The 19525-nt window shown below is 50.1% G+C and overlaps 1 protein-coding gene across 1 annotated transcript; it reads left to right on the top strand.

The window, feature by feature from the left end:
- Window positions 1–4093: 4093 nt before the first annotated feature.
- ier2b (immediate early response 2b) lies at window positions 4094–5521 on the top strand. The gene has a single exon (XM_038785012.1). The coding sequence runs from the start codon at window positions 4173–4175 to the stop codon at window positions 5073–5075; it is 903 nt and encodes a 300-aa protein (XP_038640940.1). The 5' UTR covers window positions 4094–4172; the 3' UTR covers window positions 5076–5521.
- Window positions 5522–19525: the final 14004 nt, after the last annotated feature.

Below are 19525 nucleotides of genomic sequence, written 5' to 3'. Positions count from 1 at the left end.
ACTGTCTGTGCGGAGCCTGCACGTTCTCCCCGTGTCTGCGTGGGTTTGCTCCGGGTGCTCCGGTTTCCTCCCACAAGTCCTGAAAGACGTGCTTGTTAGGTGAATTGGACATTCTGAATTCTCCCTCTGTGTACCCGAACAGGCTCCGGAGTGTGGCGACTGGGGGATTTTCACAGTAACTTCATTGCTGTGTTAATGTAAGCCTACTTGTGACACGAATAAAGATTATTATTAATTGGGTAGTTCAACCCAACAGACAGTTCTGGCCAAATGGCCTCCTCTGATCTGTAGCTTGTTTCCTAAACACACGGTAGCACAGCGGTTAGCACCGTTGCTTCACAGAGCCAGGGTCCCAAGTTCGATTCCCGCTTGGGTGATTGCGCGGAGTCTGCACGTTCTCCCTGTGTCTGCGTGGGTTTCCTCCGGGTGCTCTAGTTTCCTCCCACAAGTCCCGAAAGACGTGCTTGTTAGGTAATTTGGACATTCTGAATTCTCCGTCTGTGTACCCGAACAGAAGTCTGAATGTGGCAACTCGGGGTTTTTTCACAGTAATTTCATTGCAGTGTCAATGTGACACCACTTGTGACACTAATAAAGATTATCATTATTAAACGACAACAGGGATTTTTACTCACACTGCTCGACCTTAAAATCCACATTTCAGCAATTCTGTGATATCAATCCCAAAAGCTCCATTTATTATCCCTATTTTCTCCGCTTATTTTAAAGTTCCAGGATTATTTCCATCTAGGATTTTAATCATTCACCATTGGCTGTCTTCAGCTGCCTTGACACAAAATTGTCTAATTCTGTCTTGACTTATGAACATTCTGATAGTGCGTGTCTCCTTTAAGAAGCTCTTTGAAACCTTCCTCTCTGACCTGACACAGGGGAGATGGTGACACAGTGGAAATATCATCCGACTAGTAATCCAGGGTGACAGGAGTTCAAATCCGACCAAAGTAACTAGTGGAATTAAAATTCAATTAATAAAACTATTTTCAGTAATCTGATTCAGTAATATATTTTAGGGAAGAGAATCTGCTACGGAAGAGAACCGCGCATGCGCGGTGGCCATCTTTCTCCTCAGCCGCCCAGCAAGACGTGGCGGCTTGATCTTGCCGGGCGGCGGAGGGGAAAGAGTGCGTCTGTTTTGGACGCTGGCCCGACGATCGGTGGGCACCGATCGCGGGCCTGTCCCCTCCCGAGCACAGTCGTGGTTCCCCCGTGCCAATCGGGCCTCTAGATGCCCCAAATGGCATCTGGCGCCCGTTTCACGACGGCAGCGAACAGGTGTGTTTGCTGCCGTGTTGAAACGGGCGTGAAGGCCCAGCCACTCGGCTCATCGACCTTGGAGAATCGCCGCTCGCCGTAAAAAACGGCGAGCGGCGATTCGTGGCGTGGTTCAGGCGTGGAGGGGGGAGAATAGCGGGAGGGCATGAAAAATGTCAGGAGGCCCTCCCGCTATTCTCTCACCCAGCGTGGGAGATGGAGAAATGCGCCCTATGTATTCAATGGAATTTGAGAATTATTACTGGTTATCAGAATTCCATACATTTACCACTGAATCTATTGGCTCAGGTCAAATTGCCTTTCATCACTTGGGTCTGTGGGATCTTTTTCAGAACTTTCCCAACCTGCATCTCCATCGAATTTTCCATAAGAACTGTGAGTAAGTATCCTTCCTCGTGAATTTTAAAAATAACTATCTGATTCACTAGTCACTTCGTGTCATCATTCCTGAAACAATGAGGTGTCCATTACTAATTCCGCACATGTAAACATCTAGTTTCATTGTTGATATGGTGCATTACTAATCCTAGTTAAAATGGTAACAGGCACAGACAGGTACTGACTCAACTATTATGGAGGATATTGTTCGTATTTTAGTGGAATCATACAATTGAAATGTCAAAAGGTTTGTGTGTGTTTCAGACACACTTTGATGACGTGGTGCTGTCCTTCATCGAAAACCTGTGAGGTTTTTAACTGCTGAAGGAGGTGGAGATCAGATTCACCTGTCCATATCTGCTCATCACTCCAGGTAAGCTAGTGGATGGCAGTCCAAGTAGACAAAGTCCTGAGATTCATTAGAGATCAGATAGAGTCAAGGATTACTGACCCCCCACGAACAGTTAACACAGTTTTAAATGACTTAGAACATAGAACATAGAACAGTACAGCACAGAACAGGCCCTTCGGCCCTCGATGTTGTGCCGAGCAATTATCACCCTACTCAAACCCACATATCCACCCTATACCCGTAACCCAACAACCCCCTCCTCCCCTCCTCTCCCCTACTTTTTAGGACACTACGGGCAAATTAGCATGGCCAATCCACCTAACCCGCAAATCTTTGGACTGTGGGAGGAAACCGGAGCACCCAGAGGAAACCCACGCACACACAGGGAGGACGTGCAGACTCCACACAGACAGAGACCCAGCCAGGAATCGAACCTGGGACCCTGGAGCTGTGAAGCATTTATGCTAACCACTATGCTACCGTGACTTAATTTAATTCCTCAAGGTCCTCTCTCACTAGCCAAGTTCCTCTCTCATATGTTAGTCTATGCAGGATAGCCAATGTCAGTGTATGATATGCCACTGATCCCGTCGCCTCTCTGGCATATCACTCAAATCTCCAGTTTGACCCTCTCCACAGTCAGCTGAAACATGCTCCTCCACTGAGATTTCAAGATTCTATAGATTGGTGGATGTTTGTAAAGTCCAGCTCCTGTTTGTGGGCATACTGGACCTGTAGGATGTTGGGCCACAAGTCAGCACTCTAATTGGGTCCACTCCCCATCCGATCCCCTGGACACTACGGGGAAATTTAGCGTGGCTAATCCACCTAACCCACACATCTTTGGACTATGGGGGGGAACCGGAGCACCTGGAGAAATGCCATGCAGACACGTGGAGTACAGACAAACTCCACATGTTTATCTTTATTATATATAAATTTAAGAATACCCAATTCTTTTTTCCAATTAAGAGGCAATTTAGTGTGGCCAATCCACCTACCCTGCACACCTTTTTGGGTTATGGAGGGTGAGACCCACGCAGACATGGGGAGAATGTGCAAACTCCACCCGCCAGTGACCCGGGCCCGGGATCGAACCCGTGAGGCAGCAGTGCTAACCACTGCACCGCCATGCCGCCCTATCCGATATTTTTCATATATGGAATGATCTTTCTGGACTGTTCGCAGAACAATACTTTTCACTGTACCTTGGTACACATGACAATAAATCAAAATCACGGTACGGTAGCATGGTGGTTAGCATAAATGCTTCACAGCTCCAGGGTCCCAGGTTCGATTCCCGGCTGGGTCACTGTCTGTGCGGAGTCTGCACGTCCTCGCCGTGTGTGCGTGGGTTTCCTCCGGGTGCTCCGGTTTCCTCCCACAGTCCAAAGATGTGCGGGTTAGGTGGATTGGCCATGCTAAATTGCCCGTAGTGTAAGGTTAATGGGGGGGTTGTTGGGTTACGGGTATAGGGTGGATACGTGGGTTTGAGTAGGGTGATCATGGCTCGGCACAACATCGAGGGCCGAAGGGCCTGTTCTGTGCTGTACTGTTCTATGTTCTATGTATGAATGATTTAGAAAATAGCAGGTCATTCTGCCCTTTGAGCCTGCTCCCCCTAATCCCAGGGGTTTCCCCAATCCCAAATCCTTAAAACGTAGAGGCTGAGAATACTCCATTTTTAAACAAATATAGACTGGGTGTGACTTTTCTCTGTGCGTATTGCCCACGCTTCTGGGGGCAGAGTCTGAGGGAGTTTCCAACAAGTTCCAAATATGGGCTCGGAAACTGACAGCTCCCCCACCCCCGCCCTCTGAAACTGACATGGCGCCATCCGGCCAGACCATATATGGAGCAAGAGAGTTAAAAAGAGGGGAGGGGGGAATCCCAGGGGCTGGATTAAAGTTCGGAAGGGGGGGGGGGGTGAATTCAGGGGAGAGGTAGAGAGGTTCAGGAGGGGGGTGATTTATTTGGGGAAGGTTGGGAAGTGGCTTTCCTGGGGCCGAGTGGGGGAGAGACTGGGCGGAGCAACCAGACTTTGAGTCATTGATATAAAAGGAGGGAGGAGGCTGGGAGCGGAGGTTGAAGGCGCGGCAGAGGAGGGGAGAGCAGAGCAGACAGAGGAGAGGGTTGAGAAAGCAGACAGATGGAAGGAAGGAGTGAAGCTGCCCCTGCCATGGATGTGAAGCTGGAAGCTCAGAGGGTGATGGCTGTGGCCCTGGGGAAGATGTACAATTCCCGGTTGCAGAGGGGAGGCATCCGGCTGCACAGGAGCCTCTTACTGTCGCTGGTGCTGCGCAGCGCCCGCGATGTTTATCTGAATGTTGGAGCCGAGCAGCAGGAGGCCGGCCGGGGGAGCCAGGCCGAGGCCCCGGCCATGGAGCTGGAGGCTGCGGAGGGAGGAGGACTGGAGGCGAGGCCGAAAGGCGAGGAGTGTGCGGCCCAGTCCCAATGTATCCAATCCCAGGAAAAAGGTATCAAATCTCAGGAATGTATCCAATCCCAAACGGAATGTATCCAATCCCAGGAAAAATGTATCCAGTTCCAGCAATGTATCCAATCCCAGAAGGACTGTATCGAGCCCCGGGAGTGTATCCAATCCCAAAAGGAATGTATCCAGCCGGGTTCCCACTCTGTCCAATCCCAGGAGGACTGTATCCAGCGCCGGGAATGTCTCCATTGCGGCCGGGACAAAGTGTCTGAGTTTGCCCAGCGCCCTGTGGCTGAGCCTCTGGCCGGGAATGGCTGTCTCTGCCCCGGCCAGGAGCCCCGGGAAGCGGCGGGAAGCAGGAGCAGGAAGCGGAGGAAGGGCTGGGATCAGAGGGAGCCTCTGGAATGTCTGCCCAGGAAGAGAGCCCGGCTGGAGGAGGATTGTTCCCGGGAAGCCGCCCCGGACCAGGAAAGCTCCAGCAATCCCAGCCTGGTCAATGTGTTCAGCTCCGGATTCAGCGGCCTCCTGAACAAAGGGCAGAGCGATTCCCCGGGAATCTGCCGGGACCGAGTCCTCAGCAAACTGGGAATCTGGGTGCGAGCCATTGTGGCTTACTGAGAGAGAGCAGCTGGCAGAGTGTCGGAGCTGTGAACAAGAAAGGGGCTGAATCCCACCCCAGGGAATTCTCTGCAGGATTGGGGTGGCCCCCAGCCCTAAGACGTTGGAAGTGGGTCAGGAGGGACCAGCTATCTGGGCTTTGTGCAACAGGAAAGGCTCCGAGAGGGAGGGAGCCCAGAGCACTGACTTGGTTTCCTGCACTCGGCCCAGTGCAGTGACGAGGCCATTTCACAAATGTGCACAACAGGATTAATACTGGATCAGGAACTGAGCCCAGACTGTGAGGGATATTCCCCCGCCCTTCCACACACACCATTCAGACTGTGGACTTTTTTTTTATAATTCAAAAAACTGTCATTTTTTTTGGTTTACATTTTATATAAACTCTGTATTTCTAAATTGGTAGCTTGCTTCTGAAGCCAATAAAGAAAAATAAGTCTAACTAACTAGGTTGTTTGTGATGTGTGTGTGTGTGTGCCAGTAGAGTTTATTAGCAAGTGCTATTCTGAAGATTTTAATCTCTTACTTCCCCCTCCCCTGGGTTGCAGGATCTTCCTGTTACACCATTCTCATTATTTTGGGTCTCTCGTTAACAGCCTGGGTCAGAGAGGTGATCTCTGCAGTAAAGGACTGCTGTTTTAATCTTCCTTTTTGAGAAGGGATCTGTGGTTTATAACTGCATTTTTGTGTAGTGCCTTTAGTGTTCACTTGAAGTCCCTAGTTGCTGTGGCCATATTTTTCCATTAGTGTGTTGATGTTTGAATAGTGATTGTAGAAGAATCCCTACAGTGCAGAAGGAGGCCATTTGGCCCATCAGGGCTGTACTGACCCTGCTGAAAGAGCACCCCCACCTAGCCTCACTCCCCTGCACATTGATCATGGCCAATCCATGCACACCGTTGCACTGTGTGATAGGAAACCCACGCAGAAAGGGGAGAATGTGCAAACTCCACACAGCCAGATAGTCGCCCAAGCCTGGAATTGAACTCTGGTCCCCAGGACTGAGGCAGTAGTGCTAACCACTGTGCCAACATTCCATTACATGGAATCTCTCCCACCCTCTTGCTGTCTGCTACTGGTTCATTGGAAAGATTCACAAGCTGGTAATCCACCTATTTGGACAAATTTTTAAATGTAGTCCTGAAGTGGGATTTGAGCTCCACTAGGGACATGGCTCACTGCTCTGGGCATTCCTACAAGCACCTTGAAACCTCTTTTATACATTCAAAACTATCCTGATTTGAAAGTTCATATTTACAGTGCAAAGGAGGCCATTCGGCCCATTGAGTCTGCACTGGCCCTTAGAACGAGCACCTTGCTTAAGCCCAGACCACCTCCACCCTATCCTAGTAACCCCACCCAACACTGGGTCAATTTAGCCCGGCCAATCCACCTAACCTTCATATCTTTGGACTGGGAGGAAACTGGAGCACCTGGAGGAAACCCACGCAGACACGGGGAGAACGTGCAAACTCCACACAGACAGTGACCCAAGCTGGGAATCGTACCTGGGACCCAGGAACGGTGAAGCAACAGTGCTAACCACTGCACCACCCACATTGCAGACAATAATCCCACAAACAGCAGTGGGAATGATCAGGTGATTTGAGGGATAAATGCACAACACACACCTTCAAATATTATTTTGAAATCTTTCATTCCCCTGAGGGTAGCTGTGTTTTAAGCCCACATGACTGAACAGTCATATGGTTTTGAAACATTAACCCTGTTGTGCTGCCACACCTGAGTGTCTCCAACATTTTCTGTTATTTTAGATTTCCAGCACAGCCAATGTATTTTGCTTTTATTTATCATTAATCTCATTTGAAAGACTGCTGTGCTGGCAGTGCAGCACACCCTCAGCACTACACTTGGATTGTCTGTGACCTGATCTCAGCTTTGATGTGCTGGATCCCAGTGAAAATGGTCTTTGGTTTGGACCCTATTTGCATTAAAACCCCTTTTCCGAATGGAAGAGACAGTTGTGGGGCGAATGTTGGCAAGTTCACCACTTCTGTTCTGAGTTTGGTGGGACATTTAGCACATCGGCTGCTATTTAATTTAATAATCTTTATTATTGTCTCAAGGAGGCTTACATTAATGCTGCAATTAAGTTACTGTGAAAAGCCCCTAGTCACCACATTCCGGCACCTGTTCGGGTACACAGAGGGAGAATTCAGAATGCCCAATTCCCCTAACAGCATGTCTTTCGGGACTTGTGGGAGGAAACCGGAGCACCCGGAGGAAACCCACGCAGACACCGGGCGGGGGTGGAATGTGCAGACTCTGCAGACAGTGACCCAAGCCGGGAATCGAACCTGGGATCCTGGCAATGTGAAGCAACAGTGCTAACCATTGTGCCACCATGGTCCTCACCAGTCCGATCAATTCAAATGACCGTGTGCCTTGTTACATTGGGAATACAAAGATCCTGGCACAGCCTGACAACCAGAAGGACCAAACTAACCTCATTATCTGGCTAATGGTTTGGATCCAGAAGTTTGTACTGTATTATGCAAATCTCAATATTGAGCCTCTTAAAACTATAGGACTAAACAAATAATTTTTGACAGTTTCCATTCTTAAGCAATGTATTTTCCCCAACTTGTTAGAAAATCTACATTTTAAGATTTTACACATTCTTAACACCAGTTTGCAAAACAAATTGCTGGCTAGTAATAATAGTCTGTCCCTGACTAACCTGTGACCCCCCCCCTTATCGATCTTTGCTGAAATAACACACAGCTGCTCAGTTCTGGTGTCTGTCAACCTTCATCGTAACTTCGGGGTTAACCTTCAAACTTGAGAAGTTGGCGAGGTCTGGAGTGTCACGGTAAGGGTTGCATGGAGGATGCAATATTGTTTCTCTATTGGGCTGGAGTTGGGTTTTCTGGACTGCTTTCACGATCAGCATAGGTACAAGGCCAAGCAGCTCTCGAGGACAATGAGAATCCACTCCAGCCCCCCCCCCCCCCCCAGCCCAGTGCCACAGCTGGATACACAGGCGTGGAACACAAAAGTCCAGTTCAGTTTCACGACTGTACTGAACTTTCCTGCAGCTACTGATGAGGCTGGTATCATCGGACTGGTGGGTATCCGCTTGCTAATCTGTTGCTGTTGATATTCATTGTTTATTTGTAATCACCATGCCCCCATTACACTTGGTAGCAGAGTCAACAAGAGTTAGGAGTGTTTAATGTTTGGAAAACAATGAGATACTCGTGTCACCGTGAAGAAGGAGGACCTGTTCTACAGGAAATGTAACATTTCTGACGCTCGCTGTCATCTTTCTCAAAACTTCCTGATCAGCGAGCATGGTGACATCACTTTGGAGCCAAATGCTTTTCCTTTCAACAATATGTTTGTGAATCGTCATTGTAAGTATATAATATAAAGTGGGAACTTGGCCATGTGAAGTTGCCATGTGAAGTTTTGTTTGAAGGTTGATTCCAGCTCCGTCCCATGCGGGCACCCAATGGAGAGACTTGCATTTGTAAAGCATCTTTCATGCCTCTGGACATTCTGGTGTGTGTCACAGGCATGAAATACTTTAGAAGTGCCGGCACTTTTGTAAGAAATATTGAAAAACTTTGTCATAATGCAGTATTTTTAAAAAATTTCTCATGGGACCTGGTCATCACTGGGTAGGCCAATGTTTAATGCCCATCCTTAATGGCCCCTTTTGAAGGTGGTGGTGAGCCACCTTCAACTTCTGCCGCCCCTGTGGAGTAGGTACACCCACAGTGCTATTAGGGAGGGAGTTCCAGGATTTTGAACCAGCGATAGTGAAGAACTACCGATTTATTTCCAAGTCAGGATGGTGAGTGACTTGGAGGGGAACTTCCAGGTGGTGGTGTCCCCATGTTCTTCTGTTCTTCCAGATGGGAGTGACGGTGGGTTTAGAAGGTGCTGTCTCAGCCAAGGAGTCTCGGTGAGTTGCTGCGGTTGTAAGGATATGAGGGTCCCTTAGTGCTCATCTAAATGCTTCTTAATTGTTGAGGGTTCAGACAGTGAGTTCCAGATTCCCGGCACCCTCTGGGTGAAAAGGGTTTCCTCACATCCCCTCAATCTCCTGCCCATTACCTTAAATCGGTGCCCCCTGGTTATTGACCCCTCTGCATAGAAAAACAACCTTCCACAACCACCCTCTGTCTCCTGCCACTAAGTCTATTTTGGATCCAATTTGCCACATTGCCCTGGATCCCATGGGCTCTTCTTGATCAGTCTCCCATGTCGGATCTTGTCAAAAGCCTTACTGAAGTCCAAGTAGACTACATCAACTGCACTTCCCCCATCTACACACCGAGCCACTTTGACACGGACGTTACAGAGTCTCTGTGTAATCTTACATACAGGGATGGACACTGCAGCCAGTCATTCCAATGGCCCTTCCGCCAATAGTGGTTGACTATTGCACTCTGGCTCCAACTCCAAATCCTGGCAGCAATGTCCCTTTAAACCAAGGTTCTGGCTCCATTTCAGGTCTATTTCAGACATACTCAAAATAATTCTGCTAAAAGAACTAGTCTTTATCAATTCTCCTGACGGGTGCTACAAGGTGTCACAATGCAAGTTGCTTACGTATCTTTAGTGTCTTCCTATCGGTTCATCAATCCGGTTGGATTCCCATGAATCCAACTCCGTTTCCTGATTCCACATCTAGTTCACCACCCCACCTGTAAGGCCACCCATTCACCTGGCTTGCAGCTCAAGGGTCAACAGGGTCAATCCAGTCAGAACAGCTCCTCTCTCTTGTGCCTTGAACATGCTTTGGGGAGTCATGAGGTGAGTTACTCGCCGCAAGATTAGACCATGAGACATAGGAGCAGAATTAAGCCATTTGGGCCATCAGATCTGCTCAACCATTCAATCATGGTTGATATATTTCTCAGCCCCATTCTCCTGCCTTCTCCCCATAACCTTTGATCCCCTTGTTAATCAAGAACCTATCTAACTCTGTCTTAATGATGCTCAGTGATTTGGCCTCCACAGCCTTCGGTGGCAAAGAATTCCACAGATTCCTAGCCTTTGACCTGCCCTGGTAGCCACAGTATTTATATGGCTGGGTCCAGTTCAGTTTCTGATCAATGGTAACCCCCAAGATGTTGATTGTGGGGGATTCAGCGATGGTAATGCCATTGGATGTCGAATGGTAATGATCAGATTCTCACTCGTTGCCGAGTTGGTCATTGCCTGGCACTTGTGTGGCACTAATGAAACTTGCCACTTGTCAGTCCGTGCCTGGATAGTATCTAGATGTTGCTGCATTTGGATATGTACTGCTTCAGTATTTCAGTGAACATCCCCCACTTCTGACCTTATGATGGAAGGGAGGTCATTGATGAAACAGCTGAAGGCTTGGGCCTAGGACACTACCTGAGGAACCCTGCAGTGATATCCTGGAGCTGAGATGATTGACCTCCAACCATCTTCCTTTGTGCCGGGTATGACTCCAACCAGAGAACCCCTTTGATTCCATTGACTCCAGTTTAGCTCGGGCTCCTTGATGTCAGGGGCAGTCACTCTCACCTCGCCTCTGGAGTTCAGCTCCTTTGCCAATGTTTGAACCAAGGCTGTAATAAGGTCAGGAGCTGAGCGACCCTGGGTGAAACTCAAACTGAGCATCAGTACACAGGTTATTGCTGTTAGCACTGTCACCAACACCTTCTATCACTTTGCTGATGATTGGGAGGAAGCTGATGGGGTGATAATTGCTGGGTTTGTCCAACTTTGCACTGTTTTGGATAGATGCCAGTGTTGTAGTTGCACTGGCACAGCTTGTCTGGAGCACAAGTCAAGTACTATTGCTGCAAATGTTTTTCTTTGTCATTGGATGGGATGTGGGTGTTGCTGGCAAGGTCATCCCTAATTGAACAGAGTGTCTTGCTGGAGAGCCAACCACATTGCTGTGGGTCTGGAGTCACGTGTAGGCAGACTGGGTAAAGACGGCAAATTTCCTTCCCTAAAGACATTAGTGAACCATGGGTTTTAACAACAATTGACAACGGTTTCATGGTCACTATCAAACTTTTAATTCTAGATTTTTATTGAATCCAAATTGTACTATCAGCCACGGCAGGATTCAATCATGGGTCAGGCAGCATTACCGCGGGTTGTTGGATTACGAGCCCAGTGACAATCCATGGCAACACCACCTCCCCATATCAGGGCCCGTAGCTTTGCAGTAACCAGTACCTTTGGCTATTTCCCATTATCGTGTGGCGTGAATCAAATTGACTGAATCTCTTATGCCAGGGACCTCAGGATGAGGTTGTGATGGATCATCTACCCGGCACATCTGGCTGAAGATTGTAGCCAGTTCTCCAGCTTAGACTCTTATACTGACGTGCTGGCCCCCCCCCCCCCCCCCCCAACCCCCCACTCCCCCGGGCCATTGAGGTGAGGGTAATTGACACCCTGACAAATTGACACCCTGACAAAGGCGATGATGCTTTGAAATTGTGAAAAGTTTCAAAATGACCAAAAATGAGTTGATTCCTGATCCGCAGTGACCTCCTCCTCACTGCTCCCTGTCCAGGGAAAGGTTGGGAATAATTGGATAGCTCTTTCAAGGGACCAGCACAGGTCAAATGGGCTGAATGGCCTTCTGTTCTCTATGAGGAGCCTAACCATAACCCTAACTGATCCGTCAATCACACTGACCAACAGCAGCACCGCCCGATCCTCAATCCCACTCCCATCAAGACTCCGAACTGGAGACTTTGACAGTGTGTACAGCTCAGCCTCCCATTTTTCTCAATCAGGGCTTGATGGAGCAACTCGAAATCGGTTTCTACAGTGCACCAGTGCTGCACAGTGCCCGATACGGAGAAGCGTGACTGCTCTCACTGAGTGGGTGGGGAGGTTTCCAGGGAACCTTTTTGCTGGACGTTGGGTGGGAGTTGCTGGGACAATTGCAGACTACACCCGGTGACTTCGACTGAGCCTCCAAAGAGTGAAGACAGAAAACCATTAGCAGGAACGGTGTAACAAACAACTGTCTCTACAGGGACTGGAAAATACAAATAGAAACACGCGAGGGAGGCACATTTCCCACAGGAAGCCACAGTCCTGTGACACAGGACCTTCTTCACTCAAGCTGGGCCTATTGGATTTGGTTAGATTGGTGGTGGCTGAATTCTCTCTCAAGTGTCACTCTCACGCCATCGACCTCAGCAACTCACAAAGGAATCTTGTATTTCCACTGTGCTTCCCACAGCCTCGGGATATCCCAACCATTTTAAGCCAATAAATTACATATAAGACACAGGAGCAGAATTAGGCCACTCAGCCCATCGAGTCTGCTCCGCCATTCAATCATGGCTGATATTTTCTCATCCCCATTCTCCCCATAACCCCTGATCCCCTTATTAATCAGGAAGCTATCTATCTCGTCTTAAGACACTCAGTGATTCAGCCTCTACAGCCTTCTGCGGCAAAGAGTTCCACAGATTCACCAACCCTCCGGCTGAAGAAATTCCTCCTCATCTCTGTTTTAAAGGATCGACCCTTTAGTTTGAGATTGTGTCCTCTGCTCCCTAATTTTTCCTACAAGTGGAAACATCCTCTCCACGTCCACTCTATCCAGGCCTCGCAGTATCCTGTAAGTTTCAATAAGATCCCCCCTCATCCTTCTAAACTCCGACGAGTACAGACCCAGAGTCCTCAACCGTTCCTCATACAACAAATTCTTCATTCCAGGGATCGTTCTTGCGAACCCCCTCTGGGCCCTTTCCAAGGCCCCAGCACATCCTTCCTTAGATACGGGGCCCAAAACTGCTCACAATACTCCAAATGGAGTCTGACCAGAGTCTTATACAGCCTCAGCAGTACATCCCTGGTCTTGTATTCCATCCCTCTTTGCCTTCCTAACTGCCGACTGAACCTGCGCGTCAACCTTAAGAGACGTGTGGTTAGTTGTGGCCCAGTAGTACAGCAGCAATGCCTCTCAGTCTCTAGGTTCAAGTCCCACACTGGCAGATAGAATCAAAGCTGACAGCCCAGCTGCCGGGCTGAGGGGGTGAGGGGGGGGGGCGCACTGTCAGAGAGATTAAACCAAGGCCCAAGATTTCGAAGAGTTGTCCCAGGGAGCCTGGGCCAATATTCATGCCCCCCCCCCCCCCCCCCCCCCCCCCCCCCGAAAAGCAGATCACCTGGGTCATTATTACATTACTGCCGGGATCTTGCTGTGTACGAAATTGGCTGTCGCGTTTGCTACTTCACCACAATCGTTGCATTTCAAAAGTATTTCATTGGCCGGGAAATGCTGTGAGATGGCCGCTGGTGGTGAAAAGGACTTTATGGCCACAATCCTTTGCTTGCCTTTTTTAAACAGACAACCCAGGAATCCGAGTTTTATTGGGTCGGCTGAGGGGAGGCAGGAGCTATTTGTTATCCAATAAGTTGGGCTGAATTGACATAGATGCAGGAAACGTGTCGGAACCTGCCCAGCTCGTTCAGTCTGCTCCCCACCTCCGCAGCAGCCAACATGCACCATTGTTTGCAGCTGGCTGCGTCGCTGTTGACTGTGTGTTTTCCCCAGGCTCCAGGGAAATACTGCTCCCGGACTGACGCAGAGCTCAGCTGCAGAGGGAATGCTGCCGTGTTGTCATGGAAATGACTCGTTTCTGTATTGTCCTCATCGTCCAGGCTCTGTGCTGATCAATTGATACCTGACAAGAGGCTCCCGAGTGTTCACAGCGACCCACTCCCCGATTGCAGCCACCGAATCCCTAGTGTGACAATCCCTGTTTTTATATCCTCATCTCAAAGTTCCGACTCGCCCTGCTGGCTCCCGCTGTGAATTGTGACAGTGAGATTAGTGTCAGCACCCAGTAAACCTTCCACTGCACACAAAGGCCTCTGAGTGTACCCCTCTGACATGGACTACTGGGCAGCACGGTAGCACAGTGGTTAGCACTGTTGCTTCACAGCTCCAGAGTCCTGGGTTTGATTCCCGGCTTGGGTCACTGTCTGTGCGGAGTCTGCGCATCCTCCCCGTGTCTGCGTGGGTTTCCTCCGGGTGCTCCGGTTTCCTCCCACAGTCCAAAGATGTGCAGGTTCAGTGGATTGGCCATGCTAAATTGCCCTTCGTGTTCAAAAAGGACAGGTGGGGCTCCTGGGTTATGGGGATAGGATTGAGGTGTGGGCTTAAGTAGGGTGCTCTTCCCAAGGGCTGGCGCAGACTCGATGAGCCGAACGGCCTCCTTCTGCACTGTAAATTCTATGATCTGGCTTTCCGGATACATATTAATGATCTAGACTGTGGTGTGCACAGCTCAGTTTCAAAGTTTGCAGATGATGCAAAGCTTGGAAGCATTATGAAGATTGACAGGGTCAGTGTGGTCCTCAAAAGGGACATAGACATGTTGGTGGACAAGTGGCAGATCAAGTTCAACACAGAGATGTGAGAGATGATTCATTTTGGTCCGAAGAACACAAAGAGACAATTTAAAATGAAGTGTTCAGCCCCAAGTGGATGCAGGATCAGCAGGGACCTGAGACTAAAGCATTGAATGTTGAGAGAGCAGCTAACAAACAGACACTGTACCCTGGCCTTTCGTAATAGATTACAAGAGTGGTGTTGAATTTGCGTAAATCGCTATTTATACCTCAGCTGGAGTATTGTATCCAGTTCTGGGCCCCACACTAGAGGAAAGACACGAACGCATTCGAGAGGATTCAGGAGAGATTCATGAGGATGGTTCCAGGAATGAAGGACTTCAGTCATGGAGATAGATTGGAGAAATTAGGACTGTTTTTTTTAGAGAAATGAAGGTGATGTTTGAAATGTTTTTTCACACAGCGAGACTGGGCTGCCTGAGGGTGTGGAGGAGGCAGCTTCAGCTCAGCATTAGACTGTTAGCTGGAAAGGAAGAACGTGCAGGGTGACTTGGCACTGGGTGAGTTGGTCATTCACTCGATGGGCCAAATGGCCTCCTTCTGCACCGTAACGATTCTGTGATTCTATGGAGACATGATCGCCGTCCCTTCATTGTCGCTGGGTCAAAATGCTGGAATTCTACTCCAAGCGGCATTTTGACCCCGTGAACCGCAGCCACTCCACAATATACCGGTCAAGGGCAAACTAGGAGTGGACAATAAACCTGTCCCTGTGAGGACCAGCGGATTAAATAATGATGCAGCCCGTTTCAAAGGTAAAATCCCCAACATCCTCACCTGCTCATCCAACGTAACGGTGTTGACAGACTGGAGGATGAGGCCGTGTTGCCGAGGGAATGCCAATTCTGTTGGGATGTATTCCTCCAGCTTCCAGTCCAGCACCATCTTCCTCCAACCCCTCGACCCAATCCAATAGCCTCTTCCCTTCCTCCACCCCCAATATTATACTCATTAAATCAGGATGTTTTGGAGAGAGTGCGGGGGGAGATTTACGACAATGGTACCACAATGAGGGGTCTTCAGTTGTACGGAGAGACGGGAGGAGCTGGGATCTGCCCACTCCGCACAGAGAAGGTCAAGGGGAGATTAAATAATGCTGGAGAAAATCATGGAGGGGTTTTGCTCAGTAGGGTAGAGAGTGGGAGATGGCAAGCAGGACTCAAATTGAAAAGAAGATGCAGCCAGTTATTTTGATCGGGAATGTTACTATACTGCCTGGAAGTATGTAATCTCCAAAATAAACTGGATAAATACTTGAAGAAAAGGTGTTCAGGTCTGAGGGGAAGGGGCAGGGGGAGTGGGACTAACGAGATGGCTCTTTCAGAGATTTGTACAGACGTGATCGCCGGAACGGTCTGCAGTTCTGTATCATTCTAAAAAGTGAATGGAAAACAGAATGATTTCCCTGGCCTCTGATTCTCTCTCTTCCAGGCTCAAAACAGTCACAAGGGGTTAATCCCTGGACACATGGGAATAATGCTCCGGGTCAACAATCCCATTGAGAGAATCGACTTCACCAGGGTCAGTGAAGATTGAAGATTAACACAGAAACTTCAAATATATTGGCCAGGACACAGGAGATTCCCCTGTTCTTCTTCAATATAATAACGACATGGCATCTTTTACTGGCAGCTGGGGCCGCGACTTAATTTCTCAGCCAAATGATGACACCTTCGGCAGCACATCCCAGTACTGACCCAGGCAGTACCCTCTGTCAGGGGGTCAGTACTGAGGGAGTGCCGCACTGTCAGAGGGTCAGTACTGAGGGAGTGCTGCACTGTCAGAGGGTCAGTACTGAGGGAGTGCCGCACTGTCAGAGGGTCAGTACTGAGGGAGTGCCGCACTGTCAGAGGGTCAGTACTGAGGGAGTGCCGCACTGTCAGAGGGTCAGTACTGAGGGAGTGCCACACTGTCAGAGGGTCATTACTGAGGGAGTGCCGCACTGTCAGAGGGTCAGTACTGAGGGAGTGCCGCACTGTCAGAGTCAGTACTGAGGGAGTGCCGCACTGTCAGAGGGTCAGTACTGAGGGAGTGCTGCACTGTCAGAGGGTCAGTACTGAGGGAGTGCGCACTGTCAGGGTCAGTACTGAGGGAGTGCGCACTGTCATAGGGTCAGTACTGAGGGAGTGCGCACTGTCAGAGGGTCAGTACTGAGGGAGTGCCGCACTGTCAGAGGGTCAGTACTGAGGGAGTGCTGCACTGTCAGAGGGTCAGTACTGAGGGAGTGCCGCACTGTCAGAGGGTCAGTACTGAGGGAGTGCTGCACTGTCAGAGGGTCAGTACTGAGGGAGTGCTGCACTGTCAGAGGGTCAGTACTGAGGGAGTGCTGCACTGTCAGAGGGTCAGTACTGAGGGAGAGCTGCACTGTCAGAGGGTCAGTACCGAGGGAGTGCGGCACTGGCAGAGGGTCAGTACTGAGGGTGCTGCACTGTCAGAGGGTCAGTACTGAGGGAGCTGCACTGTCAGAGGGTCAGTACCGAGAGGGCTGCCTGTCATAGGGTCAGTATTGAGAGAATGCTGCACTGTCAGAGGGTCAGTACTGAGGGAGTGCCGCACTGTTAGAGAGTCAGTACGGAGGGAGTGCCGCACTGTCAGAGGGTCAGTACTGAGGGAGTGCTGCACTGTCAGAGGGTCAGTACTGAGGGAGTGCGCACTGTCAGAGGGTCAGTACTGAGGGAGTCCTGCACTGTCAGAGGGTCAGTACTGAGGGAGTGCCGCACTGTCAGAGGGTCAGTACTGAGGGAGTGCCGCACTGTCAGAGGGTCAGTACTGAGGGAGCCCGCACTGTCAGAGGGTCAGTACTGAGGGAGTGCTGCACTGTCAGAGGGTCAGTACTGAGGGAGTGCTGCACTGTCAGGGTCAGCACTGAGGGAGTGCTGCACTGTCAGAGGGTTAGTACTGAGGGAGTGCCGCACTGTCAGAGGTCAGTACACTGTGTTTCTATAGGTTAAGCAGCTGTTAATAATTTAACAGCCACTGTCAGTGTTGGCGCCGTCTCTACAATTTATTCCAGTGATTTATTGCAGAGTTTCCGCTCGCTGCCTCAGCAGATGGGAGGGCTCGTGCAGTTTGTGAGTTTGCAGCTCGTGTAGCTTCACCCCCACCCTTCCGCACAACACTGGGTGTCACCTCCAGCTTCCTGTACAATTACTGCCTCCCTTATTGCAGCACGGGACAGGACAGGATCTGACCCCAGACGTGTGGGTAGCTGTGGTTTCACTCACTCACCTCTCAAACTCCGGAAAGTGGCAGACTAGGTGTGAAAGAACAAATCTTATATTTCTATCGTACCGTTCATCATTCAGCATTTCCAAATTTTTACCATAAATTAATCACATCTGTTTTAATCACTGCTTCAATTCAGCAGCCAACCCCCACACTAACTCCCAGAAAGGGCACCTGGATCCAGTTTAACCTTTCACCCAACGATGCCACCTCAGAAAATGCAGCACTCCCTCAGTACTGACCCTCTGACAGTACGGCACTCCCTCAGTACTGACCCTCTGACATGCAGCATTCCCTCAGTACTGACCCTCTGACAGTGCAGCGCTCCCTCAGTACTGACCCTCTGACAGTGCAGCACTCCCTCAGTACTGACCCTCTGACAGTGCGGCACTCCCTCAGTACTGACCCTCTGACAGTGCGGCATTCCCTCAGTACTGACCCTCTGACAGTGCAGCACTCCCTCAGTACTGACCCTCTGACAGTGCAGCACTCCCTCAGTACTGACCCTCTGACAGTGCAGCACTCCCTCAGTACTGACCCTCAGTGCGGCACTCCCTCAGTACTGACCCTCTGACAGTGCAGCATTCCCTCAGTACTGACCCTCTGACAGTGCAGCGCTCCCTCAGTACTGACCCTCTGACAGTGCAGCACTCCCTCAGTACTGACCCTCTGACAGTGCAGCACTCCCTCAGTACTGACCCTCTGACAGTGCAGCTCTCCTTCAGTACTGACCCTCTGACAGTGCAGCACTCCCTCAGTACTGACCCTCTGACAGTGTGGCACTCCCTCATACTGACCCTCCGACAGTGCAGCGCTCCCTCAGTACTGACCCTCTGACAGTGCAGCACTCCCTCAGTACTGACCCTCTGACAGTGCAGCACTCCCTCAGTACTGACCCTCTGTTAGTGCGGCACTCCCTCAGTACTGACCCTCTGACAGTGCAGCACTCCCATACTGACCCTCTGACAGTGCGGCACTCCCTCAGTACTGACCCTCTGACAGTGCAGCACTCCCTCAGTACTGACCCTCTGACAGTGCACTCCCTCAGTACTGACCCTCTGACAGTGCAGCGCTCCCTCAGTACTGACCCCCTGACAGTGCGGCACTCCCTCAGTACTGACCCTCTGACAGTGCGGCACTCCCTCAGTACTGACCCTCTGACAGTGCAGCAATCCCTCAGTATTGATTAATAAGGGACCAGGGTTATGGGGAGAAGACAGGAGAATGGTGAGAAAAAATACCAGCCAAGATTGAATGGCGGAGCAGACTCGATAGGCCGAATGGCCTAATTCTGCTCCTAAGTCTTATATCTCCCATTTGATAAACCTGCGCCCTCTTGCTCTCAATCCTCCCACCAATGGGAAGAGCTGCTCCCTCTCGACCCTGTCCTAACCCCAGTGGATTTTGAATACTGCAATGTAATTGCCCTCTGACATCGCCTCGCTTATCGTTCAGCCGTAATCACGACATTCCCGATTGAGGGCGAGCAATAAAGACAAGGCCCTGCCAGGCCACACCCACATCCCGTGGCTGAATAATGAAAAGGAAGGCACTGTGTGAATGACTAATACAGCTGGTGTCTGACCTGTCGCCACTTGTCTCCCGCCATATCTGTGCCGTCCTTTGTCGTTTCTAAACTCGTAAATTCCTTCCATTTACTGATTTACTGAGCGATTCTCGGGTCAGTTTTTCTGACGGTTGGCAACCCCTACCCTGCAGCCCCCCCCCCCCCCCCCTCCCCACACTCCCCCCCCCCCACCTCACCCACCAACACTCCCCCCTCCTCACCCACCACCACACTCCCCCCCCCACCCACCACCACA

This window comes from Scyliorhinus canicula, chromosome 25, assembly GCF_902713615.1.
Source record: "Scyliorhinus canicula chromosome 25, sScyCan1.1, whole genome shotgun sequence".
In the NCBI taxonomy this organism is placed as follows: Eukaryota; Metazoa; Chordata; class Chondrichthyes; order Carcharhiniformes; family Scyliorhinidae; genus Scyliorhinus; species Scyliorhinus canicula.
Note: the sequence above shows the minus strand (reverse complement) of the source record. Positions and strands in the feature narration are given on the sequence as shown.

Coding starts and splice junctions, on each gene's coding strand:
- ier2b (XM_038785012.1), top strand. CDS start 4,173: ATGGAAGGAAGGAGTGAAGCTGCCCCTGCCATGGATGTGAAGCTGGAA.